The sequence below is a fragment of the Zootoca vivipara genome, chromosome Z1, assembly GCF_965207765.1.
Source record: "Zootoca vivipara chromosome Z1, rZooViv2.hap1.1, whole genome shotgun sequence".
In the NCBI taxonomy this organism is placed as follows: Eukaryota; Metazoa; Chordata; class Lepidosauria; order Squamata; family Lacertidae; genus Zootoca; species Zootoca vivipara.
Genome location: NC_142583.1, coordinates 69,587,787 through 69,610,417, shown reverse-complemented (window position 1 = coordinate 69,610,417; position 22,631 = coordinate 69,587,787). Strand labels below are relative to the sequence as shown.

The window sequence follows — 22,631 nt, the reverse complement described above, 5'->3', positions numbered from 1 at the left end:
TCGCCTTAAGTATGTTACTATTTTCTTTTTAATAGTATGGCTTTACCACTTTGGTGTTTGTCGTCCTAGGCTCCTTTGGCAGACACAACCATAAACTTAGAAGGAGGGACCTCGTGGGTCATCCCAGCCCAAGCCCTTGCAATGCAGGAACCTTTTGCCCAACATGGGGCTCGAACCCATGACCCTGTGTTTAAGAGCCTCACGCTCTAGCCACTGAGCTATTCCAACGGGAAATTTTAAACATTTTCATTGCCTCCACTAGAAGCTGAGTCTTTAGTGTTGGCAGGCCCAAGCTGTGGAACTCTTCCAGAAGAGACAGGCCTATGTACCATTTAAATTTAAAAAAATGTATTTCTACCATTTAAAAGATCATTTTGTACTGTTTTCATGCTGTTTTCAATTTTACTGTATATATTGCTGCACAATATATCTTATAGTGTATGAACAGGTGTTATATACAGGTAAATACTTTTACTGTATAAAATAAATAGTTCTAATAAGAATGGATGGTGTTTGTGCTTCCCACAAATGGATGTCCTCCTAAAATGACAGGAGCTCTTTTCGAGAGGGCTATGGTCCAGGCCAGAGTCTCACACAGATCAGATCTCCCCAAAATCCAGGGGGAGAGTATTTCAGATCTCCCGAAAGCCCAACGAAAAGTATTCATATTCTCCTCCCCAACCTCTGGTGACATCAAAGACTTCTTCAATTAGGGAGAACTCTTGGCCTTTGATACATCTTCCACCCAGTTTGGAACAAAACGAGAGAGAAAATTGCCCATATTTCAGTGGCCTCACATCTGCGACCTTGTCTTATTAGACGTGACACTTGGCGTGAAGAGCAATGCCTTGTGCTTTTTAAGAGAAATGAGTAACAAGGGCTATACATGGCTCAACAGGCCTGTCCACCAGTATATATATACCTGCGGCCATAAAGGCAAAAGCCAGAAAGACCTTCTCCATTCCTGTTCCTCAAGAGAAGCGGCTGGTGGCAACCAGGGTGACCATGTCTTACAATATGCTAGCCTTCTGCTTGCTTTGGCTCCTGGCTTTCTCTTCGGCTTGCTACATCCAGAACTGCCCCATTGGAGGGAAGCGCTCCCTCCTGGACCTAGAAGTCAGAAAGGTAGGTTATGGCGGGTTTAAGGCTTGAGAAGGCGAGGTGGGAGAGGGCTTTGGCTCAGTGTTAAGAGCATCTGTATGCAGAAGACCAAAGGTTCAATCCCTGGGCTCTCCATATCAGAATCCTATCTGTTTGGGGGAGGTGTATGCTTTAAATGTATGTTTTGCATGCCATCCAAGCCACTTTAACTGCAAACATCGCCAGACATCGGAATATGTAAACCAGACTTGGATAAAGCTACATTTCCCCCGTTTTGTGCTCCACACCAGTGCATCTCCTGTGGGCCAAGAAACAGAGGGCATTGCTTTGGTCCCAACATCTGTTGCGGGGAAGAACTAGGCTGTTACTTTGGCACAGCGGAAACCATGAGATGCCAGGAAGAAAACTTCCTCCCAACGCCTTGCGAGTCTGGAAGGAAGCCGTGCGGCAACAGCGGAGGGACCTGCGCTGCATCGGGCATCTGCTGCAACAATGGTGAGGACATCTCCCCATCAGAAACCCACCCTTTTTCTTTTCTTTTAAAAATACTTTTTAATTGGATTTTACATTTTTATCATACTGGCAATATGATACAGAGCCCCCTTTCCCCCCTCCCCCCATGACTTCCTTCAACTTCCTTTTCTGTTTTTTTTTTTTTTGTGCGTAATAACTTCTCCTGCTCCTTACTTTATCTTAATATTGAGTTCTGTATATTTCTTGTTGTTGTACTCTTATCTTATTTAACAACCTCTTTGTAGTTTCTATATATATTTTTAGTTGATTGTAAGTGTTTACTCAAACCCTGCTAGTGAGTCCATCTCTTCCCATTGTTTCTGTATATACAACATGAATGGTTCCCATTCTTTTTCAAAGTCTCTACCGTATTGTCTTTATCTCTATGTCTTCCCGTCAGTTTTGCCATTTCAGCATATTCCATCAGCTTCCCTTGCCATTCTTCTCTTGTTGGAATTTTGTCGCTTTTCCATTTTTGGGCTAACAATATCCTTGCCACGGTTGTAGCATACGTGGAAAGTTTATTCTTCTCTTTTGGCTGAAACCCAGCCTTTTTACCCATAGCATTCATTGCTACGCTGTCCGTATCTGTGCAGCGTATGTGATTTCCGGCACTTGTGCTTTCCACAGTGTGCATATCACCCTTTTTGCTTTTTCAAGTGAGCGCGATTTGGTTTCTGCTAGTTGGAAATTGCTGTAGGCATAGAAAAGAGCTGCTGCTACGGTTGCTGTCAAGCCTGCTGTTAAAGGGTCGAGCATAGGGCCACATCACATCTCTGCTTGGCTACATAAAGCCAGTTTAGATGTGGGTAGGACCTCTGTCCTTGTGCAGAGGTTCAAGTCAACATGTGGGTGATGGGGATGGGAACCCCAGGCATGGTTCTGATCCCCCATTTATATGGATTTTAAACACCCACAAATTGCTACCGTGAAACAGGCACGAGATCATTTGTTACCTGCTGTGGAATACATGCAGCTTTCTTGCAGTGAAATGATATTTTTGAATGAAAAGTGGCATTTCTTAGAATCATAGAACTGCAGAGTTGAAGGGAACCCAAGGGTCACCCCCCAATGCAACTACTTCTAGTTGATGCCAGCCTAAGCAAATCAACATTTCCCTGCAATGTGCCACTTCCCCTGCATCTTATGTGATGCCGAGGAGCATGGAAGAGTAGTACTTGAAATGACCAAGAGTTGGCTAGAATACTGTTTTCTCATTTTAACATTTTCCATTTCCCTTTTGACAACTGTCGGGGACTAAGGCTTGGGCAGCTGAAAGGGAGCAGAACGCTCTTGATGAGGTGTGGGGAACCATTAGGAACAGGTGTGTGTGTGTGTGTGTGTGTGTGTGTGTGTGTGTGTGTGTGTGCAAATGCAGCCCTCTAAGCCTCTCTGGCTTTTGGGTCTCTCCCCAGCCCACACCTGCTCCCCAATCCTGCTTTGCACCCTTCTTGAATGTTTTTGCACGGCAGGAATGTTCCTCTATGACACCTCTTGCTTGTGTGGATGGAGAATAGAGAGGGGGCTATGTGAGAAACTAGCCAACTACTAGCCAAAGGTAAAATCTACATGCACCGCCCCACCCACTTTTGCTTGTGGTCCCTGGAAGTTGACTAGAAGAAAATGCAGCCCTTGCCTTTAAAAGATTCCTCCTCACTTGACCAGAAAGCAATTTGCTAAGCTGCCTCTGTGTGTCTCCTCCAATCACACAGGCAACACTTCTCCCCTCTCAAGAAAGGTGTTAGCAGGTGCTCCTTGAATTTTGGCACTACAGACAACTGCCCAGGTTGTCTCTGTTGTTGGGCTGGCTCAGTATGCAACCTGCCTTGGGCAGATCTGTTCCTATGAAGATCAGAAATGGCCACAAAAGACGTGGCATACGTTGGTTTCTTTTGACGGATTTCCTTGCCATTTCAGAGGGCTGCATGGTAGACTCTGCCTGTGAACAAGAATGAGAAGACAACAAGGATCATGTGAATCCACTTTTAGATTATGAACTTGCAGGCAACGCCAGTGGGACACATCAAGTATGCATGCTGGATGCCAACTGACAAACTTGTGCAAAATAAAAGTTGCATATCAGCAACAGCAATCTATGATTTGTGTTCACCTGACTTTTCAATAAAGTTCTATTAGCATGGCTATTGCTTATGTAACTGTTCATCTGGTTAACAATATGGCATGGGAGGGGGATACGTTTGTTTATTCATTCATTTACTTGAGTCATGGTTTGCCTGTTGGCAAAAAAAGCTGCCAAGACTACCATAAAACGATTTTTAAAGCACACATTAAAACAGTAAAATAGAGGGAGGTGAGATGCCAGGCAGTGTAAGAATGCAAGTACGCAACAGTGTCCCCATTTTCCTCTGAAATGTTGGAGTGCACGGAAGAAACACCTTGTAAAGGAAAGCATGGAGGTTTCTCTGAGGTAATAACAATAACCCTTTGACGGGGCCTTCTTGGTAGTGGCTCCCCACTTGTGCAATGCTTTCCATCATTCTTAACATTCAGGAGAAATTTTTAAAGAGGCACTTTAACGGTTGAATAATTCTGTTCCCAGCATCCTTGAAATTATTAGCTGTGAGGATATATTACTGTTTAATTTTGTTATTCTTATTTTTAATTGTACTGTTTCGCTGTTTGCCACCCTGGGCTCCTTTGGTAGGACATACTGTAGTAATAATACGGGTGAGGACGACCAAGAGCCGAGGCATGGTTTCCCCCGCTCATTTTATTTTCTTATTTGCTGCATCCCACCTTTTCTCCTCCAAGGAGCTCAAGGTGGGGTACACGGCTCTCCCCCCTCACCCCCCCACAACAACCCTGCAAAGCAAGCTAAACCCTTAACTTGTATGACAGGGAAGAGGAACTACATTTCCCATCACGCCCACACCTTACTTTCGGTGCCCTGCACGCCCTCCAGCAGATGAGGCGCCCTTTTTCCCGCTCATTTCCTTGATTGACAGCGGGAGGCAGGACTACGTTTCCCGTCACGCCCACGCCCTATTTCCGGTATTCTGTTCACTGTGCTTTCCTTCCTTCCGCCTGCCTTTATTTCTGAGTAAAATTAAAAAAATTCCTTCAGTAGCACCTTAAAGACCAACTAAGTTTTTAAAGCCACCCGTAGCCGGGTCTACTTCCCGTGCGTAGGCCACAAGGAATACAGAAGTTGAGTATGAGGAGGAAGACTCCATTTCCCATCGTGCCTCAGCTCCACTTCCGGTGCTTATAGCCACTCGTGTGAGGCAGAAGACCGCGAGGGAACTACATTTCCCATACTGCCCCAGGCCAACCGCCGGCCTGCGGACTTCCCCCTCAGGGGTGTGCTTCCGCTCTAGCTGCCACCGCCGCCGGGATGCTTCGCGGGCTCGTCCCCTTCTCCGGCCGGGGCGGCCTTCTGGGCCGGAGCCTGGCGCCGCTCCTGGCCGCTCCTTCGCGGGGCCGTAAGACGCGCCACGACCCCCCGGCCAAATCCAAAGCCGGCAGGATCAAGGTGCCGCCGCCCGTCGACCCGGCCGAGCTGCTGGTGGTGCTAGACCGCTACGAGCGCTATAGGCGGGTAATGACCGCCCTCAGGTGAGGCGCTGGGGAAGCCTGTCACTCAGCCCGGCCGGCCAGTCAGGGCAGACGGCGAGCCTGTGGAGGCGGGACCACGTGGACCTCGAAGGGGAGTGGGGGGAACAATTTATGTACAGTACTGTAGTTATTATAGACCACAAGCTGAACATGAGCCCACAGGGTGATGCAGCTATTCTAGTGTCCAGATCAAGGGAAGTTATAGGTAAAGGCCAAGGCTTGCCGATCAGAAGGTCTGCGGTTTGAATCCCCGTGATGGGGTGAGCTCCCGTTGCTCGGTCCCAGCTCCTGCCCACCTAGCAGTTCAAAAGCATGTCAAAGTGCAAGTAGATAAATAGGTACCACTCTGGCGGGAAGTTAAACGGCGTTTCCGTGCACTGCTCTGGTTCACCAGAAGCGGCTTAGTCATGCTGGCCACTTGACGTGCTTTCGAACTGCTAGGTGGGCAGGAGCTGGGACTGAACAACGGGAGCTCAACCCGTTGCAGGGATTTGAGCCGCTGACCTTCTGATAGGCAAGCCCTAGGCTCAGTGGTTTAGACCACAGCACCACCTGTGTCCTAGGGAAGTTGTAGTACTGCTCTATTCTGCCTTGGTTAGACCACACTTGGAATACTGTGTCCAATTCTGGCCATCACAGTTGAAGAAGGATGTTGACAAGCTGGAAGGTGGGCAGAGGAGGGTGACCAAGATGATCAAGTGTCTGGAAACTAAGCCTTATGAGGAACAGTTGAAGGAATTGGGTATATTCTCCTGAGAAAGAGGAGACAGGAGATATGTGAGCCATCATCTAATATCTAAAGAGCTGCCACATGGAAGAGGGGGCAAGCTTGTTTTCTCCTGCTCTGGAGAGTAGGACTTGAACCAATAGCTTCAAGTTACAAGAAAGGATCTGTCATGGATGCTTTAGTTGAGATTCCTGCATTGCAGGGGGTTGGACTAGGTGCAAAAATGTGGCATGACAGCCATCTTCAAATCGGTGTTTGAAACGCCCATTGTTCTAGGTGCTTTTTTTTGCGACAGTGAATTTCATTAGCCTGAGCAGTTTCTGAGCTCTGGGCACAGTGCTGTGCCTAAGATTTCAGATTAAAACTCCAGAGTTGAAGGAAAGGAGGATGTTTTTCTGCCTCCCCACTTCCAGGTACTGTACGCTCTGAAAACTGGAGAAGATACCCTCTTAAGAATACTAGGGGGTGGGCAGGGGAAGGACTAGACCATGTGATAAATGAATATAATATTTTAGCTGCAGTTCATTCATTTTCAGCTTTGTATTCTTGTTATTGAAGAAGTGTGCCTAGACATTTCAATGTTGCACCTATAACCTAGGTTTAAGGTGCCATTTAGATCCTAGCTTTCATATCTCAGTTTCTAACACTGCTTCAAATGTATGAAGGGCTGTCACATAGAGAATGGAGGAAGCTTGTTTCCTGCTCCTCTAGAGGCCAGGACTTGAACCAATGGCTTCAAGCTCCAAAAAAGGAGATTCAAACTAAACATCAGGAAGAACATTCTGACAGTAAGAGCTGTTTGATAGTCTTGCTCGGGAGGTGGTGGACTCTCCCTTCTTGGAGGGTTTTAAGCAGAGGTTGGATGGCCCCCTGCCCGGTAGGGGATTCTATGATTTACCTATTAAATGTGTATACCACCCTTCATCGGAAGAGCTCAGGCAGTTCACAGCATAAAAATACAAAATAAAAACGCAACTGCACAAACATAAATTCTGAATGACTGATAGGCATACATCAGGGTTGGGGGACCTGCAATGAGAGTTGTAGTTCAGTGACATCTGGAGGCTCACAACCCTGCATATGACATATGGGGCCCTTGTGACTCTTGCCTCTGCAGGGATGATATCAGTAACAAAGGGGCAGATGCTTTTTTAACATTCCCTCCTGTGCTCTCTACCAGAGGTGAGTTCAAAGAAGAGGTGCTGCGGAAACATTATGCAGAGAAGTATGGAGAAGTGTGGAAGAAGAGAGAGGAGGCTGCAAACAAGGAGCATCAACAGCTGATGGCCTGGAATGATGCAGAGAACAGACGTCTACAGGAACGGAGGTGAGCATAGCGTGTATCTCGATTTTTAAATCTGCTGTTGATTTTGTTACTCTTCTTGGTGGGGTTGTTTTTGTTTTTGTTTTTTGTAGTAGCCAATTTGCCCTTGGCTGTTTCTGTTGTGTCGTGAGCAGCAAGTGCTAAGTTCCTTCTGTGTCCCTAACCTCAGGGAGGAGCGCCTCCGAAAGGAAGCAGCAGCTGATGAAGAACGCCGACTGCAAGGAGCTCAGAATCGGGCTACCTATATGGAAGAAATTCTCAAGGAGAAGGAGAGAGAGGTGCTCCAGTTGCAGGTAGGGAAGCCGGCATGCTGCAAACAGCTGCCTTCACTTTGATGCTTCTTCCTTGGAGCAATCTTTGTGCTACTGTGGACTGGTTAAATGTCAAAATGCTACCTAGTTTTGATGGTGTTTGGGGGACACAAAATAAAAGAGAAAGTTCATAGGAGAACAGCCAGAACTCCAACCTGGATCCTTTTGCTATTGTTGTAGGTTACCAGAGGAGGGTGTGGTTGGGTTAAAAGTGGTAGGAGTCCAGGTACAGTGCTGGGGGATTTTACTGAAGGCCACTGCTGCCTTTTCTCCAACCCTTTGGGTGCTGATGCAATGACAAAAGACTTGAAACGGTCAACCCTGTGTGTTTGGAGTGTTGTTCAGGGGTGGAAATACTGTGTTTGTAAAATGCCTTCTTTTTCTCTTTTGTTGATTCAGGAAGAAGCCAAGAACTTCATCACCCCTGAAAATATAGATGAGCGGATTGAGGAGTGCCTAGACAACCCCCGCAACTACAATTTTGCCATTGATAAGGAAGGAAGGATAGCCAAGCGGAGCTCCTTGCCTTAGCAACTCATACCAGAGGAGCCTGGGCTTCCTGGTATTCCCTGCCAGAGCGGTTGAGTCTCCTTTCCATCCAGCTGCCAGAGTCACTTTGAGGGAACCAGGGCTGGCTTGCTCAACTTCATCAATAAGACTGCTTTGAGACTTTCACCCTGAAAGATGTAATGTATATCTTTGGGGTTTTATACTTCCAGAACATTGGTGCCCTTCTTGAAGACTTTGTTGCCCTTTTTCCGGAATAAAATAATGGGTTTCACTTAGAGGTTTCATTCGCTATGTCCTGACCATTTTAAAGGTCTATGGCAAAGAGGGGTCACAAAACTTCCCAGTGAGGATTGGGCACAGAATGGTGATTGACCGTTGGGGAGGAAGCATGGAAATGGGGGTGGATTCTCGTTTTCAGGCTAACCAAACACCAATTAGTGCACATGCGGCAATGTGAGGGGCAAAGAAAGCATATTACAGCTTGGTACCTGATTGGGAGATATCTTTTGGATAGTTTAGAGGGGGAAGGATCCCTGGAGCTCTTGAGGGCTGACCTTGGCCAATTGGCTGCACATTTTGAGTATAAAGTCGCTCAGCTTCTGAGAGACTTTGACTCCACAGTTGTTGCAGTTCTAACTGAAGCACCAGGAAAGTGGTGTTCAGCCCTCTCGCAGTCATGCTGTGGGCCCTGTTTTATCCCCAATGCTATCTAATATCTATATGAAGCCATTAGATGTGGCCCTCCAGATCTTGCTGGACTAGAACTTCACCCCATACGTGCTATACTGGCTGGGGCTGATGGAAGTTCAACAGCTTGTTCCCCATCCGTGGTCTGATGGTTCAAAACACCCTTTGGAGAATTCCCTTCTTGCTTCCATACTACAATCAGAAGCATGCAAGTAGAGCTTACAGAATAAGGACAAACGCCCATCTAGTCCAGTAGAGCACAAGACTCTTTTTAATCTCAGGGTCTTGGGTTCAAGCCCCACATTGGACAAAAGATTTCTGCATTGCAGAGAACTGGACGAGATTATTCTCAAGGTCCCTTCCAACTCTACAGTTCTGTGATTCTGTGCTCACAGTGGCTAACCAGATGCCTATGGGAAGCCCCCTTGCAGGACACGGGTGCAGCAGCAGTCTCCCCAATTGTAATTCCCAGCAACTGCTATTGAGAGGCATCATGCCACCTTGGCTAGCAGCCATTAATAGCCTTACCCTCCATGAATTTGTCTTGCCCTCTTTTCAAGCCTTTCAACCTGGTGGCCATCACTAGCTCTTCTGAGAGAGATTCAACCGTTTAACCATGTGTTGTGGGCCATGCTTTGAATTTCACTGTAACTTTAGATTAAGTGGCCTACAAAATGCAGCTTAAAACCCGTAAATGGTGATGATGTGTCTTTGCACACACATGCAGAGTGCAAGCACAGGTGTGTGTGTAGCAAAATAAAGTATTTTATTCAACATAATTGAGTTTTACAAGTGCATAAAGAGAACTCCCTGCAAATCTTCATTCTGACTGGACAACAGTAAACACAAATGCTTTTTTCAGTCACTAGAGTAGTACGATCACATGCTGGGAATTTGAGTAAAGACTGCCACAGTGTTCTTGAGAATTTAACAGTGGGCTGGGCACATCACTTCTACAAACAGAACACGTTAAGCTGAAGAAGAGGGGTGGGTCATCTGTTCAGACGCAAAACATTTCCCCAAATAACATGCAAAGGGGCATCATTTTTTCTTCTGAAGTTGTCTTGCTAGCATGTCGGCCTGTTAAAATGAATGCAACAGCATATCAGCAATAAGGAATTGAATGTTCCAGAATGAGCAAGGATCTACTTCGGTCTGAAAACATCTTAGCAGGGAGCAGATGCAGAACTAGCACCCATGCATGCAAAAACTTGCTAAATGATTCACAACTGCACACATGAACTGATTCTGTTGAAAAGGGTTGTGCGTGAAAAGGATGTAGCATGAGGAAATATTCCCTGATCTGTAGTGTCTGATCTGTGCAGATGGATGCATGCATGGCAAGTCGCCACCTGATCGTGCCGTTGTCAACAAAGTTAAGCTGGAGTAGGGGAGGTCAGTCAACCGCTATTACTGCAGGCTGTACTCCTTTCCTACAGACCCTCGGGTGTAAAAATCTGCACGGGAAGGCCCTCTTGGTATGAGGATGAGGATGATGGTTATTATTTTATTTGTGTACTGCCCTTCATCTGCAGATCGCAGGACAGTTCTCAACATAAAAATACAACATACGGTAGGTTAGATCCAGTCACGGACAACTCTCTGGTTGCGGCGCTCATCTCACTTTACTGGCCGAGGGAGTCTGCGTACAGCTTCCAGGTCATGTGGCCAGCATGACTAAGCTGCTTCTGACAAACCAGAGCAGCGCACGGAAACACCATTTAGCTTCCCGCCGGAGTGGTACCTATTTATCTACTTGCACTTTGATGTGCTTTCGAACTGCTAGGTTGGCAGGAGGAGGGACCGAGCAATGGGAGCTCACCCCGTCGCGAGGATTCAAACCACCAACCTTCTGATCGTCAAGCCCAAGGCTCAGTGGTTTTTACAACACAGCGCCACCCGCATCCCTCAAAACAACATAAAAGCACACAATACATGATAAAAACAAGAACAAGAAAACCCAACCCTCCACCCTGTTTAATTCATCCATTCTGATTTGGGATTGTGGTGGCTCAGGAGCATAGCTGCCAAGTTTTCCCTTTTCTCGCGAGGAAGCCTATTCAGCATAAGGGAAAATCCCTGTTAAAAAGGGATAACTTGGCAGCTATGCTCAGGAGAGGCCCAGTCTCCAAACTGCAGAATTGCCTCCCTTGGCAACTTCACGGTACAGCTTTCATCATATGCTGAAGTAACACCTTTTAATCCTTTTTATTTGACACCTGAGCTAATTTTGTAAGGACCCACCCCATTCTTCTGATTGTCAATTGTTTTAACTGATTTTAGCATTGGAATTATATATTGTTTGCCTTACCTAAAGAGCAGTTAAGAAATCATCATCGCTGTCATATTACTCTTTATCACTTGAAACAAACACCACATTTAGAGATTTTTTCTGAAGACCAGGTGCCCTGGGACAAAGAGCGGCATTGGGGCAGAGCCCTCCTTTCCTGCTTGTGGTCTTCCTGGAAGCTCAGCATTTTCCCAGTGCTTCCCCCAGCAGCCTCTGAAGCTTTAAGAACCGGCTACTTTTAGTTGTCACCAGCTGCCTTAAATGAGCCAATCCCAAGAGGAATTTGCAAAGCCCTGCAAAGATTCATTTCAATCTGCTCTCCTCCAAAGAGGCTGTGAATCCACAATGCCGCCCCCTTGCTTACCAGCAGAGTCTTCACAATTTTATCTCTCGGGATCTTCAGATGAGTGCAGTCTTCCCCATCACATAATTTGATATCTTCAGAGACCTGAATTCAGAGCAAAAGAGAGAGAGAAGTGGGCTTTGGCAGATCAACTGACTTAGGCAGACGGTGCCTGAGTAAGGACAGCAGGGGGCGTACCTCTGGACTTTGTGGCAAATCAATCTCTCTCTTCCCTCCAGGGTACCAGCCGTGGGACCAGTGCTGAGCGCTTGATAGATGCATGCTGATGGTGAGCATTATGCACAGAGAAAGCAGGATGGACCTTTGGTATGCCATAGTGATGCCTTGGAGCCTCACTGCCTCAATAAAATCTGCAGACGGAGGAAGGAAAGAAAAAGAGCATTGGGAAGCTCTGCAAGAGCAGGAAATGCAAGGCGTTGTTTTCTAGTATTGGGCCATTCCTACAGGACTGCCATTAATAACCCAGTTTCACATGGGCAGACTATGAAAGCCACAGATGTGCAGACAACAGGTGGCACCCCTTAGCACATATATATCATGTCGATGCTGAAGGACTTGCACATTTTCCTAACTACCGACCGAGCCAGTTTCGAGATCTTATTGCTTAAAAGCAAAGGCCCAAACTACTCTGGACCAGGTCACCTGAAATACCAACTCCCCCCCCCAGCCATTAACAACATATTAAGATCAACAAATGGAACCTGGGTGGGCTTGCCATGGTCTCGTGTTAATGCGGAGATGGGCTTTTTCACTGGTAGCAACAGTATTGTAGCGTTCTCTCCCTGGCAGGCTCAATCTGCATTGGCCATTCCACCAGCTTTTTGAAGACACGCTTATTTTCGCAGCCGTTCCCTTGATCTCTCATCCTGTCCCCTGTTTTAATTCCTGTGTTGTTTTAAGGGGACTTCTTTATGTGAGGACTTAGCAGGACTTGGAACGCTTTGGAAGAGAGGTTACTGGGGTCCAGCAGTGGCAGGGAGCAAGGTTAGCTGCTACCCACCCTAATGGTGTCTCCAAGTACTGATTTGTATTTTCCCCCATTGGACTGACTGGCTTGCACCTATTTGCTTATATGGGAGTGAAAAAGGGGTCCCTGGAGACATGGTTGCTGTGCTCTTCATCTCAGCCCGCATATAACTGGGGACGGTACATTTCCCTCCTCCCTTCCAATCCCTGAAACTGATCATACATCTGGATAACTGCAGACATTCCTCCTGAGGCTGCTTGAAAAAATTGCCATTTCTTCCATGGGGAGTCAGTTATTACTACGGTAGACAAAACAGAGTAATCCACTGCCTTTTACCCCCAAAAATTGCATCTACTCATGCTCATCCAACAGCAGTTTGTTTGTTTTTTAACTGCAGTGGAAAGTGCTCTTTTTGCAAAGAGTGCATTGCTCAGGCATTCAGTGCTCACATCAGCAGCAACCTTATCTGCTGAAAAGGATCCCCCTTTTCAAGCACCCTCCGTGGTGATGAATCTGTGTGGAGCACTTTGCAGCTATAGCTAGAAGTAATTCACAGAGATAAGCAAGGAACTCCCTGGGCGTAGCTGCAGCACAGCACTATCGCAACTTGGCAAAAGATGGCAAACACCCAAAGGTAGAAACAGCACAGATATTGTCTGCCCTGGGGGATATATAAAACACATTTGCAATTAGCATCTTTAGAACGAATCCCCTCCAACAAAACTAGCCAGATGTGACGCTCAGCTTGCAAGTAAGGAGGTCGTTCAAGTTACCTGAAAGACATGAATTGTAAGAGGAGCTTAATGAAATGTCTACTCACGGTGACTTGATTGCTTTTGCTCTTCTCCCTCTGTCCTGAAATTCCTTGGATGCTCAGGCAATTTGCTCTGGGTATTTATATTATTCTTTGTGTACTTCAGCGCAAGCAACTGGTTGCCCCATTGGCCAAGGCTGTTTGCTGACGTTTGCTGCATCAGACTCTATGGATGGCAACATGCATCTTCTAAGCTTCCCTCCCAACAGGACGATGCTCAGCTAATACTCTTTCAGCAATCTGTCTTCTGACCCTTTCGTTTGGCAGTAAAACTGGGGGACTCAGCTGCATAAGCCCTCGATGCATTCCAAAAATAATTGTTAGATGGGACCGCTTGACTCAGATACTTGCTGGTCAGAACTTCTGCAGGCTTTGCTTGACCCAGATGGCTGCAGAGCCTGATCTTAAAAGTCCACTAAAGGGTTGGAAAATGTATGGAATAGCTGTTGATAGACTCATAGAATTGTAGAGTTGGGAGGGACCACAGGGTCATCTAGCCCAACCCCCTCCAATGCAGGAATCTTTTGCCCAGGGTGGCACTTGAATCCATGACCCTGAGATTCAGAGTCACGTGCTCTACTGCTCCCCTCTGTATGCTCACATTAAGCCTTGACTTTTCACTTCCCAGCTTGCAGGGGTGCCAACTGGAATACAAATTGGGGGTGGCTCAGGCAAGCCCCACCCCCACATAATCAATCGCATGATGCACACCATTTAAATGGCAACGCCCATCAACTTTTGGGGGCCCTAGCCCCCTCAGATATTTTATTGGGGGGCTGAAGATCCCTCGGTCCCTAGGAGTTGGCTCCTATGCAAGCTTGTGGGTTAGTTGTCAGACATGAAAAATAGGCCCAAGGGGAGGGTGAAGATAGATGGCAGCAGTTCCCATGGGGGAGTGGAAGGCTGTGATCCAGTTCTGCTTGCCTTGCTTAGAAAAGTTTTTGCAGAGTTGGAAGAGGTTCTGGAAATGGCAAACAATGTGATCAGGGAGATGGAGCAAGGGCATTTGGGGCTTTTTGTTCAGAGAGAAGATGAGCAAGATATAAGGGCATCAAATGATGAGTGGCCAGGAGAAAGAGGATAGAAAAATATTCTTCCTTTTTGTAACACTAGAGCTCAATGAAAATTGGCTACCAACGCCAGGGTGCCTGTGGTATCATAGAATCTTAGAGTTGGAAGGGACCCCAAGGGCCATCAAGTTCAACCTCCTGCAATGCAGGAATCTCAGCTAAAGCATCCATGACAGATGGCCACCCAACCTCTGCTGAAAAACCTCCAAGGAAGGAGAGTCCACCACCTCTTGTGGGAGTCTTTTCCACTGCTGAACAGCTCTTACTGTCAGAAAGTTTTTCTCCTCCAGAGCAAGAGAAAACAAGCTTGCTCCCTCCTTTATGTGACAGCCCTTAAGATATTTGAAGATGGCTCTCATATCCCCTCTCGGTCCCCTCTTTTCCAGCTAAATATGCCCAATTCCTTCAACCGTTCCTCATAAGGCTTAGTTTCCAGACCCTTGATCATCTTGGTCACCCTCTTCTGCACACATTGCAGCTTGTCAATATACTGCTTAAATGATGGCTCTCAGAACTGAACACAGTATTCCAAGTGTGGTCTGACTAAGGCAGAATAGAGTGGTACTATTACTTCTCTTGATCTGGACAATATACTTCTGTTGATGCAGCCTAGAATAGCATTAGCTTTTTTTGCTGCTAACCACATAATTGTTTCTGTTTGTCCATTTCTGCAATTCCTTTTTCAAAACTTGTTTGGCCTTCCCAAATTATGGTGGGATCTAGACACATTTTTTTTTAAAAAAACCCTGTGAAAATGCTTTTAAAACAAAAGTTTGGAAAAATATATTGAATTTGCCATTAGCTCACCATCGCCATCTAGTGTCCCATTTGTATAATGCACTTAAAACGTTATATTTACAGGTATAGATAGGTAGCCGTGTTGGTCTGACGTAGTCAAAACAAAATTAAAAAATTCCTTCCAGCAGCACCTTAAAGACCAACTAAGTTTTTATTTTGGTATGAGCTTTCGTATGCATGCACACGAAAGCTCATACCAAAATAAAAACTTAGTTGGTCTTTAAGGTGCTGCTGGAAGGAATTTTTATATTTACAGCTGTACAGCTGAGTGTTTCTTTCAGATGCCATAATAAATTCATTAGCCTATCGGTGCCACAAGACTGTTTGATGTTACTGCATGGAATTCTTATTGTATTTTTATAGCCGGGGAGAGACATGTCTGGATTTCTTTTTGCCTCAGGTGTTAAAATAACGATGCCCTTTGACTTGGGAGAATCACGCTGTTTGCTGTTCTGCCTCAGGCAGCAAAATGTCTTCTGCTAGCTCTGCTTCTTCACCATGGCTTTGAATGCCAACAAGGCAGACATGTGGACGGGGTATAAATAAAATTATTATTATTATTATTATTATTATTATTATTATTATTATTATTATTATACTTGGGTGTCTTATCACAGCTACTGTGGCCTGGAGGAAGCCCAAACAAGCTTCTAAAACAACGCCTGCCCACTCACCCCATCCCAGTTGAAGGCTATTACACTTCAGGAGAAGCCCTCAAATGGAACAGAAGTTTATATTCTTTTGCCCAGTCCCAACAATATGAAACACTGGGAGCCATCGAGCAGTCAAAATGCAGGCTGGGAGCTGCTTGCTCAAAGAGAAAGTGATCTGTCAAATAAACAAGGTTAAATTAATTTTGCACACTTCCAGGTAAACAGAATGTTTGTAAATTCATTTATTCCTCAGACATAAAAGGCCACGGAAACTTCAGACTCTTTTCATCAGCACATAATCTCCTCGTCCAAATTTGTTAGATGAATATCTCTTTACTGTTTTCAACAGGATGGAGGGGGTTAATAGCAGCCTCTATATGTGAGGCTGTGGGCCTGGGATAACTCAGTTGGTAGAGCATGAGACTCTTAATCTCAGGGTCGTGGGTTTGAGACCCACATGGGGGTCCTGCATTCCAGGGGGTTGGACTAGATGACCCTCATGGTCCCCTCCAACTCTACAATTCTATGATTCTAAGCTTCTCTGAATACACATGTGCAGTATATACTGTACATGACACAAAATGAATACGTTGGGCTACAACATTTAATTTATAACTGGTTAATCGAGATTCAAAATGACCTGAACAGATTGGGGAACGGGGCGGCCCAAACTAACCAAATGAATTTCAGATGTAAGGTCCTGCACTTAGGCAGGAATAATCAGATGCACAAATGTAAGATAGGGGACACCTGGCTTGCCAGTAGTTTGTGTGAAAGGGATCTAGGGGTCTTGGTGGACCACCAGTTGAACATGAGTCAACAGGGTGATGCAGCAGCAATAAAAAGTGAATGCTATTCTAGGTTGCATCCACAGGAGTCTAGTGTCCAGGTAAAGGTTAGTAATCGTCCTGCTCTATTCTGCCTTAGTCAGACCATACCTGGAATGCTGTGTCTAGTTCTGGGCGCCACAGTTTAAGAAGGATGTGCAGAGGAGAGCAAGCAAGATGATCAAGGGTCTGGAAACCAAGCCTTATGAGGAACGGTTGAAGGAATTGGGTATATTTAGCCTGGAAAAGAGGAGACTGAAAGGACATATGATAGCTATCTTTAAATATCTCAAAACAACTTGGCAGTTAGAACTAGATGGAAAGAAACATCTGCCACTTGGGCAAGAAGGCAGTTTAAACTTGGGTGCTCATAGGAATTTTAGGATTGCAGTTTAAATCTGCCCTGTCTTAAGCTTTGGGAGTAAGCTTCATTGAATACAGTGGGACCAGGGCCGGATTTAGGTTTAATGAGCCTAGGGCTTGCTGATCAGAAGGTCGGTGGTTCGAATCCCTGTGATGGGGTGAGCTCCCGTTGCTCCCGTTGCTTGGTCCCAGCTCCTGCCAACCTAGCAGTTCGAAAGCACGCTAAAAAGTGCAAGTAGATAAATAGGAACCGCTACAGCAGGAAGGTAAACGGCATTTCCATGTGCTGCTCTGGTTTGCCAGAAGCGGCTTTGTCATGCTGGCCACATGACCTGGAAGCTATATGCCGGCTTGGCCAATAATGCGAGATGAGCGCGCAACCCCAGAGTCAGTCACGACTGGACCTAATGGTCAGGGGTCCCTTTACCTTTTTTTAAGCTACTGAAAGTAACGGGGCCCTTTATATGTCCAGCTGTCCTTTGTCAACAACAAATTGTCCCTGTTTTTTGTGTTGAAAACACGAAGTGCAAGTTGATAAATAGGTTCCACTCCAGTGGGAAGGTAAACAGTGTTTCCATGCGCTGCTCTGGTTCACCAGAAGCAGCTTTGTCATGCTGGCCACATGACCCGGAAGCTGTACGCCGGCTCCCTCGGCCAGTAAAGCGAGATGAGTGCCACAACCCCAGAATCGTCCGCAACTGAACCTAATGGTCCCTTTACCTTTATATGCTATAGGGTAATTTATGGACCTAATAGGTCCGTATAGTTAAAGCTATGGTTTTCCCAGTAGTGATGTATGGAAGTGAGAGCTGGACCATAAAGAAGGCTGATCGCCGAAGAATTGATGCTTTTGAATTATGGTGCTGGAGGAGACTCTTGAGAGTCCCATTGACTGCAAGAAGATCAAACCTATCCATTCTGAAGTTAATCAGCCCTGATTGCTCCCTGGAAGGACAGATCCTGAAGCTGAGGCTCCAATATTTTGGCCACCTCATGAGAAGAGAAGACTCCCTGGAAAAGACCCTGATGTTGGGAAAAATTGAGGGCACAAGGAGAAGGGGACAACAGAGGATGAGATGGCTGGACAGTGTTCTTGAAGCCACGAAGATGAGTTTGACCAAACTGTGGGAGGCAGTGGAAGACAGGAGTGCCTGGCGTGCTCTGGTCCATGGAGCCACGAAGAGTCAGACACGACTAAACGACAACAGCAACAATAACATGTATCTAAAGCCATTTGCACATTACAAAATATGTATTTTATCAAAGTAATTGTTGAACTGATTTTTTGGGGGGAGGGGCCAAGAGCGTGGGGCCCTAAGCTATAGCTTGTTTAGCTTATACAGTATGTAAATCCGGCACTGAGTGGGACTTACTTCTGAGTAGACAGTCAGGCTCCACGGACAATAAAGGAATCAACACTCCTCATGTTTCCTAAGAAATGTCTGGCTGTGGAAGCAATCAAAGCATTTAAAGTGGTTTGGTTAGGGCTCCCATACGTCTGGGATTTCCCGGACATAGCCATGTCAGAAGTGTAGATTTTGCACAAAAACAAAACAAAACTCAACAATTTTCACTTTTTGGCAACCCTAGGTGACCTTTTCCTTCAAAATCATAGGAAGGGCTTCAACAACATTTCCTTCTTATTTTCAGGATAAACAGGTCTCAATTTTTGTTCCTACGCACACCCCACTTTTCATAGTTCTCCAAGATGTGGAGGAGAGGAAAAAGGAAACCTGGGACATTGTGGGATGAAATAAAAAAACCGGGATGGCTTCTGTAATTCCAAGACTGTCCCTGGAAAATTGGGACGCTTGGAGGGTATGTGGGTGTTTAATAATAATAATAATAATAATAATAATAATAATAATAATAATAATAATAATAATAATTTATTATTTATACCCCGCCCATCTGGCCGGGTTCCCCCAGCCACTCTGGGCGGCTTCCAACAAAATACCAAAATACAGAAATCCATCAAACACTAAAAGCTTCCCTAAACAGGGCTGCCTTGAGATGCCTTCTAAAGGTCTGGTAATTGTTGTTCTCTTTGACCTCTGGTGGGAGGGTGTTCCTCAGGGTGGGCGCCACTACAGAGAAGGCCCTCTGCCTGGTTCCCTGTAACTTGGCTTCTCGTAGCGAGGGAACCGCCAGAAGGCCCTCAGCGCTGGACCTCAGTGTCCGGGCAGAAGGATGGGGGAGGAGACGCTCCTTCAGGTATACTGGCCCGAGGCCGTTTAGGGCTTTAAAGGTCAGCACCAACACTTTGAATTGTGCTCGGAAACGTACTGGGAGCCAATGTAGGTCTTTCAGGACCGGTGTTATGTGGTCTTGGCGGCCGCTCCCAGTCACCAGTCTAGCTGCCGCATTCTGGGTTAGTTGTAGTTTCCGGGTCACCTTCAAAGGTAGCCCCATGTAGAGCGCATTGCAGTAGTCCAAGCGAGAGATATGTGTTGCATGCTTACCAGATACATATTACAAACCCACAATTTGTACCTACCCAGCCTAGAGCTGATGGGAGTTGTAGTTCAAAACAATCGCAAGGCACCAGGTTAGCAAAGGCTGAACTAACCAGGCTCTGGGCAAGTAGATTTAAAACTTTGCTATCTCTGTAAGTCTGCACTGCTGAAACACTAAGGCTGTTTAACTGTTGTTTATTAAGAAGCATGGAGATAATTGGACATGGAGCTCATCATAAATGCAAAGTGGTTGCATTAATATCCCAAGCTGGAAGGTGCATTAATATCCCAGGATGAAAGGTGTGCCAGAGGCACAAGTGATGGGTGGCGCTTTTGAGTGCGCGATCAATGCAAATCTGCTCTGCTTCAAGATGGCAGTGACAGGTTGGTGCTAGGAGCCTTTCCTGGGTATTTCAATTCAATCCGGGAAGATCAAAGTGGAATAAGTATATTTCCCTCCACCTGCGAGAAAACTCACAAATCCTTTCCAAAATAGAAAACTTGCAAATCAAAAAAGTTTAAATAAGGCCACAACTAATTTTATCTCCTCTTGCTTTTGCACCCTTGGGTCTTCTAAACACAAGACTTTAATTGGATGCTGTTGTTGAGAGAATAAGGGCAATGTATACCAAAGAACGAACACAGGTAGCTGACTGCTAAAAATAAATTGAATTAGAGGTCCAGTGCAGCGAAGCACCTCATTTCCTCCCATGTCGTCGTGACAATCTCATAAGTCAGGCACTCGATGAGTATTAAGCAAACAGCAGCCAGACAAACATTTGATGCTTTAATATTCAGCTCCTGTTTCAACTTGCAAAGTTATCAGCTCGCAGGTCAAAGTCTCTGCTAGACATAATTGGGCTGAGCAAACGGGTGGGCTGTTTTGTTTTGTTAAACCTGTTGTTGAGATTTACGCCATGCAACCCAGGGCACCCAAATCACACATGGCATTTGCTCTTGCATCCCAACAATATTTACATTTTCATACCACCATTTGATAAGCCAATAACATAACGAGCGAAAAAAGAAAACAGGTCAGACACTGGGTGTGATCTCATGAAGCGAGGCCCTCTCCGTTTTGCCATTTATCAGCAGCAGACGTACGCACTCTCTGGTTTAAAATTATTATCATGGGACCCCAAAATGTTTAACGTTCATTGAATTGCTTTCTCCCCCCCCTTGAAGATATCAACACCAGCAGATTTCATTTTGATTCGCTTCCCATGAAACACTCTGGAGGGATTAGCAATAAATACATCCTCAATGAGCATCTATAAACACAGTTTCTACACCATAGAATCAGAGAAATGTAGAGTTGGAAGGGACCACAAGGGTCATCTAGTCCTACCCTTTGCAATGCAGGAATCGTTTGTCCAATGTGGGGTTTGAACCTGTTATAAAAAGAAACTGCTCCCTTTCCCTTATGGGGTACCCAAGAGCCCGTATAGAGTCCTTAGGTGGTAGGTTCTCTATCGCTAGGAGAAAATAACAGAGGCCAACCAGAGGATTTGAGAAGCAAAGCGGCTAGTAAGCATGATCTTTTATTAAACTGTTGCAACAGGGTCCCCCGCTCACCCCACGCAGGGAGGAGAGGAACCCAGAACAATGGTGTGCAAGCTCTTATATAGACTTTTGAAATTGCCTACCCTGTAGCCCAAGACCACCCTCAAAACATCATACATACATCACAGAAGGCGGTGGTTCGCAGCAGAAATACATCACAAGGGGTCGTCTAAAACAGAAATCCTGTCTGTCAGTATACTGATAGTGGTCAATCATTGCTCTACCTGGGCAGCCTGGACATTCTTTGGTAATGGTAAATACTTTAATTCCTGAATCCAGGTCACAGGCTCACCCTGTTCATACACAAATACCCCCTTAAGACAGGTAAGCAAAAGACAATGGAAAAGCTTTCCCATTTCCTTCCTCCTTGCAGAGAAATGTTTGAGGTCAGTTTGGGAAAGTCAAAATGGTGGCACTGTGGGTTAAACCCAGGTGGCACTGTGGGTTAAACCACAGAGTCTAGGAGCTCCCGTTGCTCGGTCCCAGCTCCTGCCCACCTAGCAGTTCGAAAGCACGTCAAAGTGCAAGTAGATAAATAGGGACCACTCCGGCGCGAAGGTAAACGGCGTTTCCGTGCGCTGCTCTGCTTCGCCAGAAGCAGCTTTGTCATGCTGGCCACATGACCCGGAAGCTGTCTGCGGACAAACGCCAGCTCCCTCGGCCTATAGAGCGAGATGAGCACCGCAACCCCAGAGTCGGACACGACTGGACCTGATGGTCTGGGGCCCCTTTACATATACATATGTGTGTGTGTGTGTGAGGGACAAGAGATACCGGGAGGTCCCTCCCATCTTAAGTTCCAGCCCATCCCCAAGCGCTGGGGAGAGCAGGGAGAGCTCTGCCTCCAGCGGAGAATCAGGAAGTGGTGTCCGAGGCTCAGGCAAGGTTGCGGAGCCAATGACCCAGGTGGGACAGGAAGGGGAGAGCCCGGGGGGAAGGCCAATTCCCCCAACTCCGGAATTACGCAGAAAACGTAGGGGGAAGAGGCTGGGTCTCCCAAAGCTTCTTTGCTGGAAGAAAACGCGCCAATCTCCATTCGGAGGTACTGACACCTGACCGTAAGCATGTATATAGATCGTTCTGAGCACTGTAAATAATCAGCACTTAATAAAAGTCTCCCCTTCATGGATCAATGCCTTGTCGTGGCGAAGGGGCTTGAATAACTCAGAGAAGCTATGAGCTATGCCATGCAGGGCCACCCAAGATGGACAGGTCATAGTGGAGAGTTTTGACTAAACGTGATCCACCTGGAGAAGGAACTGGCAAGCCACTCCAGTATCCCTGCCAAGAAAACTCCATGGACAAAGACAACAGGCATATAAAAGTTATGACGCTGGAAGATGAGCCCCTCAGTTCGGAAGGCGTCCAACATGCTACTGAGGAATAGCGGAGGACAAGTACAAGTAGATTCAGAGCTGATGAAGCGGCTGGGCCAAAGCCGAAAGGACGCTCAGTTGCGGATATGCCTGGAAGCGAAAGGAAAGTCCGATGCTGTAAAGAAAAATATTGCATAGGAACCTGGAATGTAAGAACCATGAATAGAGGTAAGCTGGATGTGGTCAAAAATGAGATGACAAGAATAAATATCGACATCCTGGGCATCAGTGAACTAAAATGGAAGGGAATGGGCGAATTCCGTTCGGGTGACTATCATATCTACTACTGTGGGCAAGAATCCTGTAGTAGAAATGGAGTGGCCCTCATAGTCAACAAAAGA

The 22,631-nt window shown here is 46.1% G+C and overlaps 4 protein-coding genes across 4 annotated transcripts in view; 2 read left to right on the top strand and 2 right to left on the bottom strand.

Moving 5' to 3' along the window:
• The window catches only part of LOC118079056 (neurophysin 2-like), a 72,586-nt gene extending 71,194 nt beyond the window's left edge, over nt 1–1,392 (bottom strand). The window contains exon 1 of the mRNA XM_060279128.2: nt 923–1,392. The gene's annotated coding sequence lies outside the window, so the exon portion shown is untranslated. The remainder of the gene's footprint in view (nt 1–922) is intronic.
• On the top strand, nt 924–1,724 carry LOC118079060 (neurophysin 1-like). Its single transcript, XM_035103084.2, has 2 exons — nt 924–1,125; nt 1,392–1,724. Exons 1-2 carry the CDS (start codon nt 1,006–1,008, stop codon nt 1,722–1,724), a joined length of 453 nt encoding a protein of 150 aa, XP_034958975.2. The 5' UTR covers nt 924–1,005.
• A 3,230-nt stretch (nt 1,725–4,954) lies between these two features.
• Nucleotides 4,955–8,337, top strand: MRPS26 (mitochondrial ribosomal protein S26). The gene is made up of 4 exons (XM_035103120.3): nt 4,955–5,190; nt 7,098–7,244; nt 7,411–7,534; nt 7,952–8,337. The coding sequence occupies exons 1-4, from the start codon at nt 4,970–4,972 to the stop codon at nt 8,081–8,083; spliced, it is 624 nt and encodes a 207-aa protein (XP_034959011.1). The 5' UTR covers nt 4,955–4,969; the 3' UTR covers nt 8,084–8,337.
• Nucleotides 8,338–9,790: 1,453 nt separating this feature from the next.
• LOC148687409 (progonadoliberin-2) lies at nt 9,791–11,718 on the bottom strand. Its single transcript, XM_088657115.1, has 3 exons — nt 11,581–11,718; nt 11,404–11,487; nt 9,791–9,829 (listed from the first exon to the last, which is right to left on the bottom strand). The coding sequence occupies exons 1-3, from the start codon at nt 11,716–11,718 to the stop codon at nt 9,791–9,793; spliced, it is 261 nt and encodes an 86-aa protein (XP_088513241.1).
• Between the last annotated feature and the right edge of the window lie 10,913 nt (nt 11,719–22,631).

Coding starts and splice junctions, on each gene's coding strand:
- LOC118079060 (XM_035103084.2), top strand. CDS start 1,006: ATGTCTTACAATATGCTAGCCTTCTGCTTGCTTTGGCTCCTGGCTTTC. Junction 1,126..1,391: donor TGGACCTAGAAGTCAGAAAG/GTAGGTTATGGC, acceptor GCTCCACACCAG/TGCATCTCCTGTGGGCCAAG.
- MRPS26 (XM_035103120.3), top strand. CDS start 4,970: ATGCTTCGCGGGCTCGTCCCCTTCTCCGGCCGGGGCGGCCTTCTGGGC. Junction 5,191..7,097: donor CGGGTAATGACCGCCCTCAG/GTGAGGCGCTGG, acceptor GCTCTCTACCAG/AGGTGAGTTCAAAGAAGAGG. Junction 7,535..7,951: donor GAGAGGTGCTCCAGTTGCAG/GTAGGGAAGCCG, acceptor TTGTTGATTCAG/GAAGAAGCCAAGAACTTCAT.
- LOC148687409 (XM_088657115.1), bottom strand. CDS start 11,718: ATGGCATACCAAAGGTCCATCCTGCTTTCTCTGTGCATAATGCTCACC. Junction 11,488..11,580: donor ATTTGCCACAAAGTCCAGAG/GTACGCCCCCTG, acceptor CTCTGAATTCAG/GTCTCTGAAGATATCAAATT. Junction 9,830..11,403: donor AAATTGTGAAGACTCTGCTG/GTAAGCAAGGGG, acceptor TCATTTTAACAG/GCCGACATGCTAGCAAGACA.